Source organism: Cyanistes caeruleus, chromosome 11 (assembly GCF_971803275.1).
Source record: "Cyanistes caeruleus chromosome 11, bCyaCae1.hap1.1, whole genome shotgun sequence".
Classification (NCBI taxonomy): domain Eukaryota; kingdom Metazoa; phylum Chordata; class Aves; order Passeriformes; family Paridae; genus Cyanistes; species Cyanistes caeruleus.
The window spans coordinates 1905498-1929385 of NC_141711.1; the positions used below are offsets into that span (position 1 = coordinate 1905498).

At 45.2% G+C, this 23888-nt stretch overlaps 2 protein-coding genes across 4 annotated transcripts; one reads left to right on the forward strand and one right to left on the reverse strand.

Moving 5' to 3' along the window:
• Window positions 1-97: 97 nt before the first annotated feature.
• TRNT1 (tRNA nucleotidyl transferase 1) lies at window positions 98-4960 on the reverse strand. Of its 2 annotated transcripts, XM_086846905.1 has the most exons (8): window positions 4862-4960; window positions 4673-4779; window positions 3713-3906; window positions 3037-3175; window positions 2704-2830; window positions 2332-2525; window positions 1923-2173; window positions 98-1216 (listed from the first exon to the last, which is right to left on the reverse strand). In XM_086846905.1, the coding sequence occupies exons 2-8, from the start codon at window positions 4731-4733 to the stop codon at window positions 968-970; spliced, it is 1215 nt and encodes a 404-aa protein (XP_086703031.1). In that variant the 5' UTR covers window positions 4734-4779; window positions 4862-4960; the 3' UTR covers window positions 98-967. The 2 variants fall into 2 exon arrangements, with proteins under 2 accessions (XP_086703031.1, XP_023790861.2); XM_023935093.2 differs by lacking the exon at window positions 4862-4960 and having other exon boundaries at window positions 4673-4826.
• Window positions 4961-5297: 337 nt separating this feature from the next.
• On the forward strand, window positions 5298-22017 carry IL5RA (interleukin 5 receptor subunit alpha). 2 transcript variants are annotated; one of them, XM_023935094.2, is made up of 11 exons: window positions 5298-7064; window positions 9383-9510; window positions 10684-10829; window positions 11122-11260; window positions 11876-12008; window positions 12084-12274; window positions 13249-13394; window positions 13894-14032; window positions 15314-15410; window positions 20020-20101; window positions 21835-22017. In XM_023935094.2, exons 2-11 carry the CDS (start codon window positions 9444-9446, stop codon window positions 21925-21927), a joined length of 1233 nt encoding a protein of 410 aa, XP_023790862.2. In that variant the 5' UTR covers window positions 5298-7064; window positions 9383-9443; the 3' UTR covers window positions 21928-22017. The 2 variants fall into 2 exon arrangements, with proteins under 2 accessions (XP_023790862.2, XP_086703032.1); XM_086846906.1 differs by lacking the exons at window positions 20020-20101; window positions 21835-22017 and adding an exon at window positions 17591-17983.
• Window positions 22018-23888: the final 1871 nt, after the last annotated feature.

The window sequence follows — 23888 nt, forward strand, 5'->3', positions numbered from 1 at the left end:
GCAGCTGGGAAAGTTGTGTGAGAGCCCAAAATGCAGATTTTTTCCAGCATTGCTCCGGTGTTGCCATCTAGTGTTGCAAAATGATACCCAAGGAAAATGAAATCCAAAGGAGTTTATTTATTACCCTGGTTCTGTAGGAAAACTGCAACAAGATTTCTACACACAAGAGCTGCTCTCAGAGATTTTTAAAAACAGCACACCAAAACCCCAGGGATAGGAAGACATTCATCAAGACCAGGAATAGCTCTGCTCCAAAGCCCCAAATCCCCAAGACAAGGAGCTGGATCTCCCCTTGTTAATGTTAATTATCATTAATAGTTTGTCTCACACCTGAAATTGAAAATACAGTGTAGAACCTTCACCAACTTGCTGTGGATTTAGTTACTCAGAGATAAGTTATTGAAAAACTACTGAAAATTCATGATACTCACTCAGCCAAGTTATCTTTTTAATCTAAAATTGATTCTGGAATTCTGGAAAATAAACACAGTCCTAGAAAACAGCCTGGTTTTCCATGGCAAGGCTGTTGGGAACTGCTGCAGTGAGTATTTCCATCTGTTACTCAGCACTAAGTACAAAAAGAGTTAAGGTAGAGCCTATTATTTCCAGACATTCTCCTAGGCACATAAAAACCCCTCCATGATTTTATCTAGAGGATGCAAACTCTTTTTGGGAAGATTTTGGGGGGTTTTTTAGGGATGTAGAAAGTCAGGGAGAAAAATCTTCCTGTCACCCCTCATGCCCTAAGTCATGATAAAGTAGTAAATATTTCTCACTAAAAACTGCAAAGAGAGGTTGAGAAGGTGGAATTTGGCAAACAGTGCTTTACATTATTACCAAGTGAAACCTCTCCTTACAGGAGTTAGGAATTAGTAATGAAAACGTGAAATGGGACAAATTCTCAGTTGGCTTCGAGAGGCTCAGCTTCCACTCAGACCAGGCACAAACAGTTCTGTCACCGTTCACTTCACAACTTCTTCAGGCAGCTCAGCAGTTCCTCTTTATCCATGTGGTATCCACTCTTTTTCCACTCATCCCTCAGCTGCTGCAGTGCTGTCCCGATTTCCTTCCCCGAGGACACCCCCATCTTCCGGAGATCGTGGCCACTGACGGGGAAAGAGGGCACAGTCCATTCCTGCATTTCTTTCAAAAGCTGTTCTTCTCCTTGGTACTTCAGGAGCTCAAAGATCTTGGAATTGGTGTTAGCTTCCCTAGACTGGGAGAAAAAAAAAGGAAAAAAGAGATGGTTGAGTATGAAACAGCAGAAACAGCTCCAAGAGTGCTCAGCATTGTGCTATTCCCACTACTCCTTGTTAGGCATGATCTTGGACAAGCTAGGACTGTGGAAGCGAGGATCTCTCCTGCCTCACACGAGTTAAAACTGAGTCCTGCAGGCTCAGGGAGATCCTTGGAGACTCCCTGAATTCCAGGTAAGAGCTGTAATCCTTACCCACCACCTTTCCTGTGGGAGACAAGCCTGGCCCTGGGGACTGGTTCTTGCCCTCAGTATCAGGTGCTGCTCTGGAAGTGCAGAACTCACCTGGAAATGACCCCACTGTGCTGTGGAAGAACATCTCAGGTTCCCCAAGGGACAGGGGGCCTTGGGAACAACACCAGGAATTGCACTGATTTTCCATTCACAATTCAGAATTTCACAAAGGGCCAAATTCTCCTGGAGGTCCAACTTCTGTTTGATGTTTCAACAGAACAGCACAGCAAACTGCCAGTCCCAGGTAAGGTCACAAGAAACTGAGTATGACATTTTTCAGCCTGACTGACTTTTAAATCAGTCCAAAAATTGCTCCAGAGCACAGGGTGCTCAGAACTGCTAAAACACAGTAGGTTTGTTTTTTTCAGAAATGTCTTAAAATGAATTCAGTTCACTGTGAAGCCCCAAATGAAGCAATCTCAACTACACTCACATCCATCAGGAAGTCCTGGTATGGTCTAAGTGGTTCTGGCCCCTGGGCTTTGGTTAACTCCTGCCTGTGCTTCACCAAGAAAAGGCCAAGGTTTTTTTCTTCCTTGGAGATTTTCAGCCTCAGGTCCAGGTTTGTGACATCATCCTTCCCCTTGAACAAGGATGTCAGGACAGTCATGGGCTTTGGAGACAGATTTTGGATGTTTTTAGTGACTCTGGCAAATTCCTCCACACTCCCATTAAGTGGTAGCCCTAAAAACACACAAAAAGTGCAAGGAAGTATTAATAAGAAAGGTGAGTGTTAGCACAGGATAAAAATAAAATCTAATTTCTGTTGATTGATCTCAATTTGCCACAAAATTCTGTCTGTAAGATACAGCAGTAGGAAATCAAACTTCATTTCACTTTACCTATGTACTGGGCAATATCCAGCTCATACATAAGCTGAACCAAATGACTGACATGGTTTCCCAGAAGAATTTTTTTCAGTTCCACCCAAATCCTTTCTCCTGATATTCCAGCCAAGCCTTTGGCATTTTCTTTAATTGCTTGCAGTGTACTAGGCTCATGATCTCCAGGTTTCTCTGCAATTCTTCCATAAAATCTGCCAAATAAAACCACTGGATGTTAGATTAGAAAACTATTCCACTTAACAATCATAAAATCATTTAGGCTGGAAAGGCAATATGACAACTACAACTCTTTTTACACCATTGGTATCTTTTTGAATGCTTTTGAAATTTTATACAGTTTATTTATCAAGGAAAGGTGAAACCTTTTACCTGAAGTATCTCAGGATTCTTAAATAATCTTCTTGTATTCTCTCAGCTGCCTTCCCCACAAATCTGATCTTCTTGTTTTTCAAGTCTTCGTAACCATTAAAGAAATCATAGAGTGTCCCATCCAAACCTAGAAAAAAATGAAAAACCAGAATATGAATTTACAAATGTGGCTGCCACAAGGAAGCACTCTCCTTTGGAAGTGAGAAGCTGTGTGATTTGACCTGCTCTGTCAGATCATCTCATGCATTTATACAGACCTTTGACACAGAGACAGAATTCCCTGGCTAAACTCAAATTCAGTGCTTCATCCACATAACCGTTTTTCCAATTTACCTAAAAACATGGAGTTGACAGTGAGATCCCTCCTCTCAGCATCCTTGTGCCAGTCTGTGGTGAACTCCACCTCTGCGTGCCGTCCATCGGTGACAACATCTATTCGGAGAGTGGTAATTTCAAAATTCTGTTCATGGAGCTGCAAATCCCACAGACATCGTTACTTCAGCACAGCCATGAAATCAAATCAAATCAAATGAAATGCAAAAGCTGCTCCTTTTATTCAGCCCCGTGTTTGTGGACACATGCACAGCAGTGTGTGCAGGGTTTTCATACAGAGTTGAGAAATAGGAGCTTCTGAAAATGATCTTGACATCATTTATTTTCTGCAGAGCCTGCGGAAATCTTCCTGCAGGAGATGGACTAAGAGCCAGCTAGAGGAAACAGAACTTGACAGGAAATCAGGAGCAGGAAACATTAGGATCACATGTGGGCAGCCAACATTATCTTTTCTGGTGATGACACAGCAGCATGAATGGATTACAGGAACTGAAATATGATAATTACTTTAATTCTACAATGAATTATAATAAAAAAAAATCACTCCAGGTTTTAAAGCAGGGTCTTAATTAAACTCTTGCTGTGGTACTTTTAACAAATAAGGAGCAAATCTTCTACTGGACATGCTGCACATCCACAGAAAGATAGAAAAGATCCAAAGAAATCCCAAACCAACCCTGGCAGTGATGGTTCCGTGTTTTTCTCCTTTGTTATTGATCAGACGAACCCCAGCTGCTGTGAACATTTCCTTCATCTCTGCTGGTGTAGCTGTGGTGGCAAAATCGATGTCTTGTGGTGTCACTCCACTCAGTAAATCCCTCACGGCCCCTCCTGCTATTCTCAGCTCATAGTTCTTCTTCTCAAACAGTTCTGGGAAGGGAAGGAGAACCAAACAGCAATAAACCCATGGCACAATGTGCCATAACTTGCCCTCTCACAAAATTAAGATTACAGATACAGGAATAAACACTCAGATATGCAGAAAGCAGCAAATAACTCACAGCTTCATGCAAAATGCACTAATTCGTGGCACAGCTGAGCACCCACAGACATTTTCCCTGTCATTCCGATTTATTTTTTTGAAGCTTTTTTGAAAACCTAACAACTGGCAGGTCTCTAATTGATCCTGGTGACTCTGGGCTGGGGATCATCTTGAACAGTCAGGGGCTGACAAGGGGAAAGAATTGGGATTATTTACGGCAGAGAACAGTGAGCCATGAACACCATTTTCTCCAGGAACAACAGAGCACCAAGGAATGGGCCTGCAAAGGGGAAAAGGAGCTCTGCCGTGTTCCTGGAGATGGGCTAAGAGCAGAGAAGGTTCTGGGAGCGGAAAAATGCTCGGGAGGGACCTTTTAGCGGGGCTTGGAGTGACAGGGCAAGGGGGGGACGGCAATAAGGGGAGGGAGGGTAGGTTTAGGAGTGAGGTGTAAGGGACTGGGATGGAAATCCCAGAGCAGATCCCTGGCAGTGCCCAAGGCCAGGCTGGACATTGGGGCTGGAGCAGCCTGGGACAGTGGGAGGTGTCCCTGCCATGGCTGGGTGTCACTGGATGGGCTTTGAGGTCCTTCCCAACCCGAAGCACCCCGGGGGCTGTGCTCAGGGAGGTTTTAGGGCCTTCCCTCCCCGCACTCACCGGCCACGCTGCGCAGCCCCGGCGTGAAGAGCGCCTGGAACTGCGGCGCCTGCAGCCTCATGGCTCCGCTCCCGCCCAGCCGCCGCCGCAGCAGCCGCAGCCCGGCCCTGCGGGGCACAACCAAGAGCTCAGCCCACATCTGTGGGCACCGCCGCTCCGCCGCCCCGGCCCCGGCCCCGGCCCACTCACCCGCACGGCGGGCCCCGCTCCCGGATCGCCGGCGCCGGGCGATGAGCTCAGAGCAGCGCCGGGCTCGGGGATCGGCACCGCCCCGGGGCCGGGCCTGGCCCCGCTCCGCCCCCGCTCCCTCAGCGGCTCCGCGCCGCCTGCGCTCAGCCGGGGGAGGTTTACGGAAAGCTCGCGGAGTCACAAAATCACAGAATCACAAAATCACAGAATCACCGGGCTGGGAGAGACCTTCCAGATCATTGTGTGCAACCCAAGCACCTCACCCAAACCATGGCACAAGTGCCTCATCCTGTCCTGATATAAACACATCCAGGGATGGTGGCTCCACTCTCCCCGGGCAGATTCCAGTACTTTATCACTTTCTATAAAAACTAATATCCCAGTATCCAGCCTATAATTCCCCTGGCCAAGCCATGGCACCGAGTGCCACATCCAGTCTTGATTTAAACACATCCAGGGATGGTGGCTCCACCCTCCCCGGGCAGATTCCAGTACTTTATCACTTTCTATAAAAACTTCTTCCTAATATCCAGCCAATAATTCCCCTGGCACAGCTTGAGGCTGTGTTCTCTCGTTCTGTCAGTGCTGCCAGGACAAAGAGCCTGAGCCCCAGCTGCCCAGAGTCACCTTTCAGGGAGGTGTGGAGAGTGATCAGGTCACCCCTGAGTCTCCTTTTCTCCAGGATAAACCACCCCAGCTCCCTCAGCCTTTCCTCACAGGGTTTGTGTTCCCATCCCCTCACCAGCCTCATTGTCCTCTGTGTCTCAATGTCCTTCCCAAACTGAGGAGCCCGGACCTGCACACAGCACTCAATAGAAGACATGAAAGATTCACCATGGCTTCATCTCGGTTTAGAGAAAAGGACTTAAAACGGGGAAAATGAGTTATAGCAGGGGGGAAAATACATAGTTTGGTAATGGCAAAATAACTGGGATGGAATTGATGAGTTTCTTCTCCCCGATGAGAAGGAATTCGGTAGCATTTAAATGTTTGAATCATTGCAATCACAAAGTCGTTGTTTTGGAAAAGCCCTCTAAGATCATCATGTCCAGCTGCTCCCCAAACTCACCACCAAACCCTGTCCCCAAGTGCCACATCCACACAGCTTTAAATCACCCCAGGGATGGGGATTCCTCCACTGACCCAAAACCCCATCCTGTTCTGCAAAGCAGATATCAGTGATATGAGTGATAATTGATTATTTACAGCTATTAATGTCTAAATTTACAGCTGATAATGTCTAAATGCAGCTGAGATCTTGCCCACATTGATTTACACCCATTTTCACAAATTTGGCCAGAGCTTTAATTGTATCCTGAACCCGAAAGTACTTCCCCTCTGAGTTTGTGTCACCTGCACATTAATAATTTGGATTCCAGGTTGTTAATGGTTGTTAATGAGGTCTCATCCTTCCTATAACTCCATCATATACAGTCCCACCTTCTGCAAGGTCTTCCCCTGGGCTGGATTCTGTTCTCTCTCCTGTTTGTGAGCCTGCAGTGCCACCACAGAGTCATGGAATGGGCTGAACCTTAAAGATCATCTTGTTCCAAATGCCTGCCATGGGCAGGGAAACCTTCCATGAGCCCCATCCAGCCCTGAGCACTTCCAGGGACGGGACATCTGCAGCTTCTCTGGGCAATGCAGAAGCTATCCAACCCTATGGATCACAGCTCAAAGCTCTCAGCACAATATTTGGAAGCTGGTTTTGCTCTGGTACCGGTCACTTCCCAAAATGCTACTGGTGTCTGCATGGCTGTATGGCCAGAGCTTTGGATGGCATAAAAATATCCGGACAAAACATGCAGTTTTCCAGCAATGTCTGGATTTGATTTTCTAGGGAACGAATAAATTGGGATATCAGCAGTGTAACTGTAGGTTATTTGTAGTCAGTCATCACATTCCTGCTCTTGAAAAGTCATCAGAGAACTCTCAGACCGTTGCGTATAATTAACGCTCAATAAATAAAATAAACCCATTTCTGTGCTGGACCGTGCCTGTCTGGAGCCTTCCACCCTGTGGTTAAATCCACAGTTCCCTTTTTCAAGGCGTGCTTATCTCTCTTGTCCTCTGCCATCTCTTCTGAGGTGCCAGCCCCGTTGGTACTTGAAAGGCAGCAGTTATGAAAGAAACCCGCAGGGAGAGCACCCAGAGGACGGGGAACAAACAGACCCAACTCTTCACAGGACTTTGAGATCCCCAGGTAACCCCTGGGGGTGCCTGCTGTGCTTTGGCTCTGCCTCCTGCTTGCTTTGAAGAATGCAAAGGTCCTGCTTTTTAAAGTGGGTTTATGCTGGGAAAAGCACCTGGAATCTGCTCTTGCTTTGTTGCTTGTGAGGTATTGGGACATAGCAGCTGTAAGGGAGAAAAGAATTACTTTTAGAAAGATGTATTTCGTACTTTGGATTTCTTCTGTCCTTCTAAAAGGAATATATTCCTTGCACAAAGGGAATATCCCCTTTACCCTCTGCTTATTACTTAGAACATAATCAAAACTTTGTCCTGAAAACTTATCATATCCATTTTTGTGAGGAGCATAATCCTCTTGTAGCCTTCGAGTTACCATCTTTACTTGCATACGCTTATTTTGATTCTCTTTTGGGCAATTTCTCCCATGAAACAAGGTATCACTGACCGAAGTGTGTTCTCAGGGGTTGTGGTCTTACACAGCTGCAGGAATACAACTTCCAAAAGCTGTGCTTTCAATCTTAGTCTGGCAGCAAGAAAAAGAAAAACAGCATTTTGGAAAACAAAGCAAGAAAAATTAAACTGAAAAGAACAGGATAATAATTTAGGACTCATCTGAATTACAGTAACATTTCATATCCAGTTTCAGTTCAGTAATGTCCTGCACAGAAAATGTAAGATCTAATACATGCAAGTTTTAGGCAGCAAAAAAATATATACATATATATATATATATCTTTAGGATCTTTTTAAAAGTATAGAGGAAATAAAAATCAGAACCCTTAACTTTTTGTGGACAAATTAAAATAAAAAAATCCACAGGTAGCCAAACCCACTTTAAATAAAACCAAGGGAGAGTCAGATATTGTAGTTATGGTAATGCCCCAGACCAACACACTGACATTATTCAAGCAGATGTGAATGCTGAGCACTTGCAAAACATGAGGCTTTTAAAAGTTGTTTTTGTTTTTTTTTTAAATAATGTACTGAAGTCATTGCTTTTTCTAAGGAAAAAAAGAGTGAATGCTCTCAGCAACAAAACTAATGAAGCTTCTTTCCCAAAGCTGCTTTTTATTTTCAAGGATGTGAGGATAATGAATTTTTACTTCTAAATAGAGAGAAAATTTATTAACGTATTTAATAGTCTCATCAGGTAAATCAAAGCAAAAGCCTGATGCCAGTAATTTGTGCAGGCATAAATGTGTGCTGTAAAGAATATTTGTCCCGTTGTCTGTGATTTACTACATTTTGGGAGAACCAAAATGCCTGGCCAAGGTATCATTCCATAACCCAGTGCAGACAAAATCAAACCCTGGCTTCCCAGGAATAATTCATCAGCAAACTCCCGAGTTTCAGCTGGCCTCGTGCACATTTGAGCTGTCAGGAAAGCAGAGAGGCACAAAATGTGAATATAGATAATGAGGGGACTTGGACATTAAAAACACACTCCACTGTAGATGATGTGTCATTTTAATGAACTCAGCACTCAGACTGCATTTTAAAAAATAGTTACTGTACAGCAGAATTATTCCAACTGTGATCAGTGGGAGTGCTTCCAGTCCCTGGGTTATTCCTGCTCATTACCATTGGAAAATATTATGTTTTCCATGTGAGCAATTGCTGTAGTGCCCCAGGGAGGTGGTGAGATTGGGCTGGGAGGGTGCATTTCTCTTCAGAAAGAACATTTTGGAAAGCTGCTGTTCTGCATGCCCATATTTATATTAGGTTATACATGAATGATTACACAGAGATTTTTTTTCTTCTGCCAGTAATTCATGAAACAATCCATAGGAAAATTCTGGGTTTAAGCATTAAAAATTATTGTTCATTTAAATTAGAAACAAACAAAGCAGTTTCTCTTACACCCAATAATTAACAGTGGAGAATTAGCCTTGAGGTGAGCAGTGACTGTGTCTTTAGAGAGCCTGATTGAAGGAGTAACAAGAAAGTAAATCCCAGTAAGCAGCTATTTTATATAGAGTGGGAGCTAAAAATACAGTTATTTCTGTTCCAGGAGGAAATGTGACTCTCCCCAAAGCCAGTCTACACAAACCAGACTCACTTTCCATGGAAAAATGCTCTAATTCCATGGATGTTCTGAACATCTCCACACGAAGTTTGAAACCAGCAGCTTTTCAGAGAGGGCTGGCAAAGGGAGCAAGATGAAACGTGCTTGTTGGTACCTATATTAAATTTAGCCCCCACAAGAAGCATTTTCCTGCAGGAAAAGAAGAGTCCATCCCTGCAAGGCAGCAGTTTTACTCCTGTGATCGTGGGGACAGATCACAATGCATGGTTTGGGTGTTTAACCCTTGGGTTTGTGCTCATTTTTAGCTCTTGTGACACGGTGACAGGGCACGTGTGCTGATTCCTGGCTGTGCCCATCCCAGAGCTGATGGCCAGTGGGATGCCAGTTTTCCTGCTCCTCCTTTGGACAGCAGACACGCCTCAGGGTGCAGGAGGTGAGGAGTTTCCAGCTGCTGGGGTGGAGCTCTGGTGGGTGCCCAAGGTCTCTCTCTGTGCTGGGCACGGTTCTACACGTGGATAAAGCGGTCCCTGGCACGCTGTGGGCCCAGGACCAGGGGTGACCATTGCTGTCCTGCTTCCTGGGACTGGTCCCTCTCCCAGATTGTTCCCAGCTGGTGCCTGCTTTGCTCTGGGAGGAAAGAATCTCAAGTCATGGAGACACAATTTGTGTTGGGGTTTTCTGAGCCTTTATGGAGCAGTTTTCCTACTGCAACGTGTGTGCTTGCAAACTGAACTGCTGGGCATCAAGGGCTGGAATCACAGGAGAAGAGAATCGTGGAATCCCAGAATGGTTTGGGTTGGGAGGGACCTTAAAGCCCATCCAGTTCCACCCCTGCCATGGGCAGGGACGCCTTCCACCAGACCAGGGTGCTCAGAGTCACCCCCAGCCTGGCCTGGGACACCCCCGGGGTGCTGATGCCTTGCATTTGGCAAATGAGGGAGGGCAGGCTCTGAAGAACTGGAGGGGAGCAGATTGATTATTTCACTGCCCTGCTATTTATATGCTAACATTTCCCCCAGCATGAGATCCTCATTTCCATGGGAGCTCCAGGAATCCTTCTTGCCCTGTCATTTTAAATTATCGTTCCCATCCTTCTATGTTTTCTTCCATTTGTGCTTAATTCCTCTGTTCATCATTTTGGTTCTACTCTCACATGCAACTTCTTGTGGCTGTCAACCTTCCCTTCGAAAGCCTCCCACGTTGCCCTCTCCTGCAGGCTGATGTGGGTGAGAATTGTTCATGCAGCTGATCACTCTATCAGCCCTGTTTCTTACATGTCTCTGTGACAATGAGGACCAAGATGAAAACTCTGAACCTAATTATCAAGCCAAATGTAATATAGCATAGTAATTTTCAAGTTAAATCTGTTGTAAAAATTTCATTTTATGAGCTAAGCTTTAATAAACTCTTATTTGATGGGGTTCTGGTTATTTAAAGTTTGTTTTTTGGTCAAATATCAGAAATCCTTTACAAGGAGCTGTTGAAAGAATATAATATTGAAATGAAATTATTTGCTTGTATTGCTCACTGCTTGCAAACAGGTATTGTACTCTAAACAATTCACTGGATTGGACAATCATGGATATTTCTGTTTTCTCCCTTCCAGTTCAGGTTTTGCCACCTGTTAACTTCACCCTCAGTGTCTCTGCATTAGCACAAGTGCTGTTACACTGGGAACCAAACCCTGCTCAGGAGCAAAACAACTCCACCATCAGATACGATGTGAAAATCCTGAGCCCTGTGCCAGAAGAGGTGAGAGAAGAAAATAAATCAAGGATCCTAAGAAGGCTAAATCCCTGCTATTCTCTTTTATCTAAACACATGCTTTGGGAACTGGAATTCCCCCTCAGCCACAGACAGGGCTCTGCTGAGCCTTGGGAACTGCAGTTTTCATCTTGAGGGGAGGATGGCTCCTGGCTTTGAGTACTGGCTCCCCGTTCACCTCAGCTCACTGAACTCACCCCAGTGTCTGGCCCAGTCTTGGCAGGTCCCTTATTTTCCCTCCCATCCCCTGGGGTGTTGATTTGGTGTTTTTTATTTCAAGTATGACACCAAGAGGACTCACAGTGTCCGAACAGCGGTGCTTCACAACGGCTTCTCGGCTCGCGTGCGGACCTTGCTCCTCCAGGAGAACCTTCAGCTGAGCAGTGACTGGGTGGAGAGAAACCTCCCACCTCTGCCAGGTGAGAAAATCCCAGGGAAGGGCTGCATTTTGTGTTCTGTTCCAATCTATAGACTTAACACCAAAAGGTGATGGGTTTAGTTCTTTAAAATAGAAATACAGCATTTTCCGCTCTACCTGCTATGAAAGGATTTAGTCCAGACCTTTCTCTACTGCAGTGGAGCCTGGGGTACATTCTGGAGGTGAAAAATGTCAGTAACACCTATAAAATTTTCTAGCAACGCCTTGCTAAGGCTGAGTTAACCTAGGGTCGTGCACCTGAGGAGGTTGTTGCCTTGTCCCACATGAAATACACGGTGCTGTGTGGCACAGCTTTATTCACTCTGCTTGGGAATGTTCATCCTTCCCAACCCAACAGGCTGTGTGCTCAGGAGGAGACCTGGATGCCTTGGGAATGTTCATCCTTCCCAACCCACAGGCTGTGTGCTCAGGAGGAGACCTGGATGCAACAAATCCAGCTATAATGACCCAAACTGGAACCAAAAAGGATGAGAATCGGATGCAACAGGCACAGCTGTAATGTCTCAAACTGGAAGCAAAGTGTTTTAGCAACAGGAACTTGTTATGATTTTTGCAGTGAGGTTTTTTTCTGCTCTGTAATCCCTTTCCTCTCCAGGTGCTGCAGAGACCTCTGTCACCAACCTGTCCTGTGTCACTCGTGTCACCATCCCTGGCAATGTCTCTCTCCATTGCACTTGGCTCTCTGGCCAAGGGGCACCAGAAGACACCAAATACTTTCTGTTTTACAGGTTGGTGTTTGCTCCTTTTCCAGCCAGCAGTGAATTTCTTTAAGAGCACCCTGTCTCACCAGCATTTTAATTTAGGTATGAGACACACACTGAGGAATGTCCTGCTTACACCAAAGACAAGTGGAACAGGAATGCTGAATGCAGCTTTTCAAGTACTCAGATTAAACCTGGCGAGATCGACAGCCTCATTGTCATTCACATTAATGGCTCTAGCAAACGTGCTGCAATCAAGCCTTTTCAGCAGTTATTTAACCAAAATGCCATCGGTGAGTAGGAATACATTAAAAAAATACATCAAAAATGCCTAGCAGGATTGTCAAAATGTGAGGAAATTTCTCTTGGATTGAGTGGTTCTTGATGCAGGTGAAATGATGTGTTGATTTTGTACAGTCATCTTAAGCAAATTGGAAGAAATTACTGTATTGTTTTAGCTAAGTTGGATTTTAATCATCTATTTTAAATTAGAGAATGGCAAGACTAAAAGCTAGTAAAAGCAATTAGTATTCTGTTTGTTAGCCAAAGCATTATTCTCAATATTAATTTTCAGTTGATTTAGTCAATATAGCTTAAAACACAGTTTTTAATGTCTTTAATTGTTCACCCTTTCTTTAAATGGAATAAGACACGTTGGTGCTCAAGATAACCCTGTCCTGTGAAGGAAGGCATTAGAATGTGGAATAAAAGGGAATATCAGCCATGATTGTCTATCATCTTTCATCCACACAAATAATTTACTTTCCCTCATTAGTTCCATGCCTTTTTCTGTTTTGGTAAACAGATAACAGTTCTCTTTTTCATGACTTCACTAAGAGAAAAAAAATCACATATTTTCTTCTTAGAAATCATCCCCATAACATTAGCTGAATTCCTTTGATTTTCTTCCATTTTTCAATAACTTTCCTGGCTACATCTGCATTTTCTTTTTCCTGGAAATGAAGTTTTCCTAACTGTTCTATCATTAATTTAATACTTCTGTGGAAATTGATTTAATAAATTCCTCTTTCCCCAGTAATCTAATTTTCCAAAACTTTTAAGTGCATTTTCCAAACTGTTTTCCTATAACTATTACCAGCAATGTAGTTGTTCCTCCTAAATCCTTATCTTTTCAGTCCAAAAAGGGAAATAAATTCAATAATTATAGGTCTTACTTGGAAACACTATCAGGTTATAAAATGCTCCAGTTTTTAGTATTTAAACTTGTCTCTATAAATAACTCACCGGTGTGGTTTTCTTTTTGCAGAGAAAGTGAATATTCCCAGAAATATCAGCATATCCCTGGAGCAAAATGATCTCCTGGCCACGTGGGAGAAGCCAATTTCTCCTTTCCATGAGGAATGTTTTGAATATGAATTTTATCTCATCAACCTGAAGTCAGGTAACAAGCAGGTAATTGCTCCTCCAGCATCCAAGATTATCCAACATTCCTGTCCTCTACAGCTGGAATTTGCTTTCCTCTTTCCCTCAATGCCTTTTATACCTGCAACAAACCATCCCCAAGGAACCTGGGAAAGCAGGACAAAATTGGTTTATTCAGTTTATGCAACTGGGTTCAGGACAGTTTTTACCATCTTGAAAATGCTGTGTTGAGAATCTGGAGGAAGAATGGAAAAATGAGGGATTTTTCAGGAATTTTCCCTGGAATGTGGGTGTGTTAGGAGAAGTTACACCTAGAAAAATGAAGCTCTTAACCTGCAAAGCAAGGCCAGCAGCTTGCAGTTAATAAAAACAATAAAAAGATAAATGATTTAAATTTGTTTTTAAATTTTTGCTTAAATTTAACAATTTAAACAATTTAAATTGTTTGGGTTTCTTTTTTAATTTCAAGTTATTTAAATTTGATTGAGTCTTAATTCACCTCTAACAGCACAAATTGGTTTCCTAACAGATCCTGAAAATCTCCTCGAACAGATTCCGAGTAGGGATCGATGGCAGCAGCAGGTATTCCATAAGGATCAGGGCCAACCACAACCACATCTGTCGTGCCCAAGGATTCTGGAGTGACTGGAGTGAAATCATTTATGTTGGTAAGAATTCCCATTTTTCCATTGCTGGGGAGCAAATGCAACACCCAGGAGCCTGTGCAACATCCCAGAATTTTAACAGGAAACGGGAAAAATAGGGATTTAAAGGAATAAAATGGACTTATTAATGCCAAGGAGATTTCAATCCATTCCATTAAAAATAAACTCCTTGCAAGGAGCATTGAATTTAGACAGTGCTTTGTGAATATGTCCAAAGATTGCTCTAAACTCAAGGCCTTTTCCTGCATCTCTTCAGTTTTTTCAGGTGTTTCCCTGCCCTCATTGTGGTGTTCATGCTGAAAATAAAAATGAGAGACCATGTCAACCAAAAATTCACTGAAATTATCTCACCTCTTCAACACTGAGGGGAAAAGGAGCATGATTTTAACATCCTTTAGCATCTTTTAGCATCCCTGTGGCTGGGGAGCCAATGCTGCCTAAATCAGGAGTGTGTCCAACATCAGAGTTTTAATAGGAATCAGGAAAACAGGGCTTTGAATTTAACTCAGTGAAATTATCTCACCCCTTAAATGTTGGGGGGAAAAAAGAAGATGATTTTAGCATCTTTGGAGCTTGATCATTTGCCCCACTCTGTTTTGTGTTTCCTGCTTGCTGAACAAGTTGTTCTGGAAATAACAGTTCCTTTATCACTGCACGTTATCAGCTGTTTGTTCTTAGACATCCCCCTTTGCTCTTATCTTTGGTGTTTCTTAACTTCCTTCTCTTCACTTAAAAAATACTCTCTTACACTCTCCTGTTTACTACATTCCCCGTCTTGTATCAGGAATTCAAATTTTCAGTGTTTTGCCTCCTTTCTGCAGCACATCCCCTTGGCCTCCCCACCTGGCAAAAGTGGAAAATTCATTCTGATGGCAAAACCAAGTTGGTCTTCCCTGTAAATGTATTTAAATCCCAACAATGTCCAAGGACAGGACCACTTAATTCAGTTTTTCTCATGGAAAGGAGTTTTTAAGGGCTTGTTGCAGTTCATTGGCACAATACAGGTTCCTGCCACTTTCTCAGCCATTTGCTCTCTCCTTTACATCAAAATAAAAGAAAATTATTGTTGAAATCAGAAATTCACTGCCATGAAAACTCTTCTTGAAGCTCTGCATTTAATTTCTTATTCTCAGTTATCAAGTCTTCGAAATCTACATGTTTATTTGTGAATACAACCACATTAAACAGCTGATGAAATATTTACAATATTTAAATCCTAAACACATTTCAAATAATCTGTACTAAAATAATATATTGATTTTTTTTTTTTTCTTTGAAATTCAGGGCAAAATAAATTGGAGAATTCCATAGTCTGGATTTTCACTCTGCTTTGTGTTTCCACGTCCTGCACATTGCTGTTTGTTGCTATAATATGCAAAATGTAAGTATTAGCTTATTTTTTTTTTATTACAATATAACCAAGGACCAGGTATTCAACAACTGTGGGGGGATGTCACAAGCTTTTGCTTAATTCTCAGAAAAACCTGAGTTTGCCTAAATATACAAAGCAAAAATAATGAACCTCATTAATTATCAGCAATAACATTCAGCAAAATTGGTGAGGTAAGAGAGTTATTCAGTTTAATCTTGTACAACAACCCCATGTATTGAGTGAGGTGAATTTGTTAAAATTTGTTAAAAATCTGTTTGTCCTTATTTCTTCACTTAAAAGCATCTGAGTCAGTGATTTCCCCAGGAATCTTCATTTATCCCTGGTGAAAGCTTCTCAGAGCATCCCTCATGGCCAAAATACACAGAGCCCTGGTGTTTGCTCTGAGTACTTGAAATCTTGAATTTATTTTTATTAAACAGAGGCTCTGGATGCTGCACAATAAAGGCCAAAACTCCCCAAATGTGAGGCAGTGAGGAAGCCCAGCTAGGTGGGATTTGTGTCTGTGACAGTCAGATCCTAAGTGAGGAATTAAAGGATCCATGTAATTAGGAGTTTCTCCCTGAAACATGCAGCAAGCAGCAATTACCAGTCCACAACAAACACAGCTCCCCTTCATGGAAGTGCTAATTCCTTATTAATTTCTTTAGTGCCTTTTTATTTATTGCCAGCCTGATGCATCCCTGGCTGTTTTCCTCCCCCTGCTGCGTTTCCTTTACCCAGTAAAGGCCTTTAAAGGAGCAGGAATGTTCCAAGAGGATAACTGGCATTAACTCTGCCTGTGTGAGCTGTTCCTAGGGCAGCTGAACTGGCAGAGCTCTGTCAGGAGGGATTCTGGCAGCAGCAGCACAGAGGGAGTTTATTCCCATGTCACACGCTTGTTCCTGGATATGCAGCCTTGATGTCTTGCTAAAAATCCCCAAATTTGTCTTACTTACATTTTTCTTTTATGGATTGACCTGGAGCTGGAAGTTCTCCCCATCATCTTCTCCAGCTCTCTCCTCTCTTTGGGACAGCAGAACCAGCTCCAGTTAGCAGCAGTCACACTGCTCCGTGCTTTCCTGTGGAGTTCTGCAAGCATTTGAATATTACATTTACCCCCTTTGGAGATCCTGTAGCACATACAGGGGGAGAAATAAATCCAGGGTACAATTCTACTCGACTTGGAGGTGCTGTACTAATGCATTTTATGATTTTAATCCAAATTTCAGGGAGTTTTTCCAGGTTCAGCTGCTTGCTGCTACCTTGGTTGCTTCCAGGAGTTTCTCTCCAGTATAAAATTCCCAGACACCCAAAGGCTCATTACTTCTCTCTTTGCCAATTTCATCAAAATTTTACCTCCCTGCTAGACTGAATTTCATGGAGCTGCTCACCTTATTCCACCCTTCCCTGCTGCTCCTTGCTCCTGCTCCTTCTCTAATCCCCAGCCTGCCCTGGGAGGATGGGGAAGTGTAAGAAGATGAAGCACAGGGCTGTACCTGCAGATATTAAAAAAAAAGAGAAACAGAGCAGGTTTCCCAGATCAGTTTCATTAGTTCTCTCTGTTTTTACTGCTCTTGAAAATTCATGAAGTGCACTCTGCAATTCAAGCCACGGAATCGTTTCAAATTCCATGCGATTTGCAGCCATTATAAGGAATTTCATTGCAGCAAAGAGGTCTATGAATTTTTCTGTGCACTTGCAGGCATCAGGGATAAAGCCCAGCATTTGGGAGGAGTGCTGCAAGGCAAAGGGGCCCTCTGGGACCCTTAGGACAGGCTTTTCCCTTCGCTCACTTGCAGAGGCTGATGGGGTTAGAGACTTGATAAAAACCACAATTGAATGTTTGCCTGGTTTGCCCTGGAGTGAGCAGCTTCTGTACTTCCCCAGGAATATCATTTTCTCCTGGAGGTGAGCCCACAGGAGGATGGAGTCAGTAACTTGCTCTGGCATCAGGGCACTCAGTGCTGCCCACAGCCCAAAATCAGTGTGGAACATGATCCCCCCTGTTCCTCACGCCTCAGCAGCCCACGAGCCACCAGCCAGCTTTGGGAAAACTCCACGGGGAATCTCAGGGGAGGCACTCTGACCTAGAGTTAAAACAAACACTTCCTCAATCTCACCACAGAGCGAGGAGAGCTTGTTCTCCTGCTTGTTTCTCTTTGCTTACCTCTGCCTTTTTCATGTCACAGCCTGTGGGAAGAGTGGAAATTTCAGAAAGACACAGCACGAAACGCAGAGACCCTGCAATGCTGATTTAGGGCACGGGGGTCCTGTGGGGTGTGTCCAAGGTCTGAAGGTCCAAGCAGTGATAATGCCTTAACCTGTGTAGAGAGAGACACCTGGGATGCTTTTTGTCACAAGATCTTTAATGACACAACTCCGACTTTTCTTTCTCAAAAAGAGAACAGAACCATTCTGAGGGCACCACCCCAGCAACTCCTCCCTGCAAAGCAGCCCCCATGGACACACTTCTGCCTCATTACTCATGGGCACCCTTCCTTAAGTGTTCCCCTTCCAGAAGTGATGTGTAATTTATGCTTTTTGCTGCCTCAATAAATAATTTTGATATGGCTCCATCAAAATCTTTTATTGGCAAACAGCATGACAAGGGACACGCCAAGTCCAAGTAGAACCAACTCTTGCTGGGTACTCGGCACAGCAGTGGCATAAATCAGAGCTGAAACGAGCTGCAGGTGGAATGATGTGGCCTTTTGAGAAGTGTGAGAGCTGGTGGTTGGAGCTCTGAAGCCAGCAGTGCAAAGCTACCCTGGGTAAGGGCACAAAGGCCTGACCCTTAGGAGGAGAGCTGAGAGATGATGGAGATGATGCCAGATGCTGCAATAACAATATTGGCACTCATCTTCCTCCTCCTGAGCTCCAGCAGCAGCCGCTTTCCTGTCCCACCCCAGTGGTGAGGAGCAAACAGCCTAGCTCTGCTGTGTCCAGCATTTCAACAAAAAAGTGGAAATGTTTCCCCCCAAACACCTCACACCCTGTTTTTCTTGCCCATATTCCCATTTGTGGCTGTGCAGTTCCCTCACAAAGGCTCACCCCGTGCAGCAAGGGGACACATCCCACAGCTCGTGTCTGTGGGGTGGGCAGTGGTGTGGCCCTTCCCTTCCCCTGATCATTAGTGAAGCATCAATGTCACCTTCAAGGCAGCAGCAGCTCAGCCAGGAAGGTTTAGCTCCAAGCTGATAGACAGAGAATATTATTCCTCCTCACCAGGAGAATAGTAATAGGATAAAGGTAAACTTGACAGACCTCAGAAAGCTTCTGGAAGAAGAATAGTCCTAAGAACATAAGCACTGAACTAAGCAGACATCAGCTGTTGGAATAAATCAGTGAGACTCCATTTTCTTCATGCAGAAAGCCAATTCTTTATTCACAAAGCTCATATTGATAGGAAATATCTGAAGGCACTGTGATAAACCTAATTGGCCAGTGATGCAGTAAAACTCAATTGGGCACTAAGGGCTACTGTGTATGTCTGTCAAATTCTCTCTCTAGATATGTTTACATTTTTCCTTTGTGGGTTCTCATGGGACAAATCTTGTTGTTTACACATATGCATTAGTTTTTCACCCTCAGAATTGTGTTAAACTTCTCATTCTCCAAATAGCCTCACATGGGAACTTGCAAATTGCTTGTTAGCTGCTCTTAGCAGAAATGACAGGCCAGCTTTGGCAGTTTTAGCAGAGTGAGGCCTGACTTCATAAAGCCTTTCTTTTATAATTCTTCTACCTGCCTACGACAGTCAGCTGTGGGATTGTCATGAAATAAACGGGGCAGAGGGGCAGACCTGCCCTTGCTCAGCCCCACACCCTGAACACGTCTCTGCTTCCTCCAGAACAGACCCTGGGTACCAATTCTGGGCTGAGCATTCTTCACTCAGGCCAAGTTCCCATGAAAATCTGCCCCTTTTGGACACGGTGCTATCCAGGGCTGGAGACAGCGAGAGTGTTCCAGCAGCTGGAGTGTGAGCTCTAAGCTCTGGGATGCATCAAAGACAAGGAAAAGCTCCCTCTGCAGCGCCTGCTATCACAAAAACCCCTGTGCTGTGAGCCCAGCCAGGGCTCAGGCAGGGAAGGGGGTCTCAGGGGGTGTTAGCAGGATGAGTTATTACAGCACTGAGCAGAAACATTTGCTGTCAGCTGTCCCTGGTGCCTTCCCCTACCCGGCTCCCTCGGCACACAATTATTTGTGCTTGCTCTCCTGCCACGAGGCACTGGCAGTTTATGGCCAGAAACCAAACCTGAGCACGAGGCAGCTTGTCTTGGCTGTCCAAACGAGGGACATGACAGCAGAGCCCTTGGGAAGAGCAGGAGCGTGAACAGACGGATCAGAGCAATTCATTTCTCTGCAGACAGCCCGAAAAGCCTGGCCTGGCTGGGAGCAGCTGCAGAGGGAGAGGCTGGGGACAGCCTCACCCATCTCCTCCTGTCACCTGCCTGTCCCCAGGGCCCAGAGGTGCCCAGCACAGCTGCCCAGCCCCAGTGGGGACCGTTCTCCCTGGCTGGAGGGGCTGCAGAGAGCCCTGGCTGCTCCTGGGGCTGAGCACACGCTGCTGCTCCTCATCCCCAGGAGCAGCAACCCTCTCACATCCCTCCACTTGCAGGAGCCACCTTTGGAGGAAACTGTTCCCATCAATCCCAACGCCCAGCAACAAATTCCGAGACCCTTTCCCAATTGACTACGAGGTAAAATAACATTTTATTTATTTATTTTTTTAAACTAAAATAAATACTTTTGTTTGTGTGCTGCTTTTTCCCTGTAAGGCTGAGAGCACAGAGAATCATTAAATCTCAAAAAGATCTCCAAGACCATTAAGTCCAACCCCATGCTCACTAAACCCATTGAATTTAGCAATTCCTGAGGCTGGTTTTGCCATCCTCACTGCTGTGGTAATTCTCACCTTGCTGTGTGGCTGTTTCCTTTGCCCTGGATGGGTCCCAGGCTGCTGCAGCTCTGGATCTGCCCGTATTTGCAGATGTTGTGTTTTGGGAAGGGTTAAAAATGAACAGAAGGATTAAGTGCTATTGTGGGGTGCTTTGTTGATATACACGGAATTTCAGGCACACCCGTGGCTCTGCTTTTTGTAGGGAAATGCAGTTTCTCCCTAGGCAGGCAGAGAGCTCTGCCTTGGCAGAGACTGCAGGGTGACTCCTGGAGAGCTGATTTTGTTCAGCCTAACAATCCAAAATGTTTTGCTCCTACTGTTAAGCTGGACTTAAGCCTTTCTGCGTTTGCTGTTAGTTCTGATAAAAACATTTACCTTACAGGTAAGATAAAGCCCTCATTGTCTGCTCAGGGGAAGGGCTGCTCAGCAACTTGATTTTCATTTGTCCCCTTGGAACAGGGGTTTAATTTTTTGCATATTGTTCCATGGTCTGGTCAAGTAAACAGGCTTAAAAGATTATCATATAATGTTTGTTTTTAATTAAATGGTGTAAAATGCCACGACTCGGGGCATCACAGCTAGGAATATGAGAAATAACAAATATTTATGCCGTGGCTGGAAAATGTGAGCTTGCAAAGGCAGGCTCACAGTCTCAGCAGCAGCACTGCCTTGTTTCCAGTCTACTCAAAGCTGGCCATGGTGGGTGACACCAGCCAGAGGATTTCTGCTGGCAGCACAGCCACAGGGCTGCTGGCACTGCTGAGTTCCTGCTCAGGTCACCAGGGAGAGGGCAGCTGCTTGTTGGGGACACTCAGTTCCTAAATTCGGTGTAAACAAGGGTGAGGAGATGAAAGCCCTGCCCGTGGGAACCTGCTGGTCCCTGCTGTGTCACCTGCCACCCTGCAGGGCTTCCCACAGCTCAGCCACTGCTGCTGCTTCCTTCTGCAGCTCAGCAGCCCTGCACACTTGTTTGTGCAGCTCTGGCAGGGTGTGGGCCCATCAATGGGCTTTGCTGCCGTGTATTCAGAAAAATTCCCCGTCATCCCTCACTGGAAGAGCGGCCAGGCCCTGCAGAAGGCTCCCCAGGGAAGTGGTGGAGTCACCATCCCTGGAGTCACCATCCCTGGAAGTGCTCAGAACCCGCTTGGATTTTGGATGTGGCCCTTTGTGATAGGGTTTACTGGGTGTGGTTGGACTGGATGATCTTGGAGGTCTTTTCCAGCCTTAATGATTCCATGATTCTGTGCCCCCCAGAAGCTCTTTGTCCTTGGCTGCAGAGGGGTGGCCACTGTGGTAAAATGTGGCAAATGTGGAATTTGGGGCTGCAGGGCTGGAGGGACAGAGGATGAGCAGCTCTGTGAGAGCTTCAGCCAGAGGGTGAAAATCCTCCTGTCGAACCCAATGCTTCTGAGCTTGTAAACCACGCAACATTTTGGGTTAATCCCTCTCTAAATGCACCAATTTGAACTCTGAGCTCTACCCAGCCCAACCAACCCCCCCAGCTCCCAGCTCCAAGGGGTGTTTGCTTTGCAGAGAGCACGGACCTGCACCAGCTCCATGGAGACCGAGGTGGGCAGCCTGGCTGAAGGCTTCTCCTGCAGTGTCCTCGATGACTCCGTGTTCTGAGAGGCTCCACAGTGTCACCCACCAGCGCTGGAGAGGGCTCTGTGTCACCTCTCTGTGGCCTTGCTCCCAGTGGGGAGGAGAATTTGCCTTCACCAGGTGCCTTGTTCAAGCAGGATTTAAGTTCATGGCACAAAGGCTGTGTCAGGGGGAAAAAAGCTTGGAAAAGAGCAAATGGATTCATTTTTTTCTGGTTGGCAGCTTAATCTTTTGGATGTTTGTTTTACCTTTACAACTGGAGATGCAAACTGGGTTTGGCATGGCCCTGTGGATGCAGCAAGGTGGTCAAACACTGGGAAAAGAAGAAAAAAATCGTGAAATACCCAGTGCTGTCACCCCCAGCGCTGCACAGCAAGGCCACCATGACAGCAGGGACGCTCACCTGGCCTTTGCTGATACGCTTTGTAATGAAACTGTGGATTTCCACCTGAAAAACATGCATGGAAATGAAATTCCTGGGTCAGGTTGGGTGTGCCTGTGCAGCCAGACCACCCTGTGTGGGGACTGTGCACAGCCAGCATCCTCTGCACTGCTGAAAGGCACCTCACCTTGCTCTGGTGTGGGGACTGTGCACAGCCAGCATCCTCTGCACTGCTGAAAGGCACCTCACCTTGCTCTGGTGTGGGGACTGTGCACAGCCAGCATCCTCTGCACTGCTGAAAGGCACCTCACCTTGCTCTGGTGTGGGGACTGTGCACAGCCAGCATCCTCTGCACTGCTGAAAGGCACCTCACCTTGCTCTGGCAGTGACACAGCTCCATTTTGGGATGGAGGGGAACACCTGGGATCAGCTCAGCTGGCCAGAGCGTGGTGCTGATCACACCAAGGGTGTGCTTCAATCCCTGTAGGGACCACTGGACTCAATCCTTGTGGGTCCTGTCCAACTCAGAATACTCTGTGGTTCTCTGATCTGTCTCAGGACTTTATAAAACACCAACAACTTCTGGATGTTGTAGGTTATTTAAAACAAACTTTGCTTGTGCTGCTCCTGTAAGCAAAGCTACACTGTGCCTGCTCCTTCTGTACACTCAGGTATCACATTTCAGTGTAAAGCAGAACTTCACCTGTGATTCTTCCACACCTGAGAGAGGGAATCCTGCTGGGATGGGTGGGATCCCCTGCTCCACAGGACCTCAGCACTGGGCAGGCACAGGGCACTCACACGTGGCTCCTTTCCCATCCAAGGCTCTTTTTCAGGCTCTGACATCGGCTGGCAGCATCTGCAGGAGTTCAACAAGGGATTGTTTGTGCTTCCTGCCATGAGAAATTAAAGGTTCAGTGGGGGAAGAAAGGAAAAAAAAGAGAAAAATGGCACAAACAGATAAACTTCCTCAATTGCACCGACAAAACAAAGCAGCCTGGGAACAGGGAGTTTGCAAATGTGAAGTCATTAAAGAAGTGTGCCAAGGACTGCCTGGTGCTCTCAAGAGTCTGAGCTGCAACGAGCTGGGCTCCTCCTGGGTGTGCCACTCCAGTAATTCTGAAAATCCAAGCCCAGTACTGCAGCCTGGTTTTCTTTGCTCTGTGTTGTTCCATCTTAGATGGCCTGGGTTTGAGACAGCCTCAGTTTCTGATTTATTTCCCTTTGTTCTGGGATCCACCGAGGGAGTTCCCAAATAAACCTCCTGCCTCAGACCTCAGCCTTTGACCTCCCTGGCCCGTGAAGTCCTCCTGGTCTTGCAGAATTCCTTCTAATTCCAAGACACCTCCTGAAAATGGAGCTGGGTTAAACATGTTAACAAAGAATAAAAACAAAGATTTGATCCAGCCAATAAGTTCTTCGGAAGGTGCCTAAAGAAATGGAGTTCCCAGGTACTACAGACTAAAAATAATTATAATAAATGAGCCAGTTCTCATCTGGGTGAAGTAGCATTGCTCCATCAAAATTAATTTGCTCATTAATATAATGCTTGTGCCTCCAATGTCTCTCCTGCATGTGCTTTTAATGGATTTGAGGGGCCCAA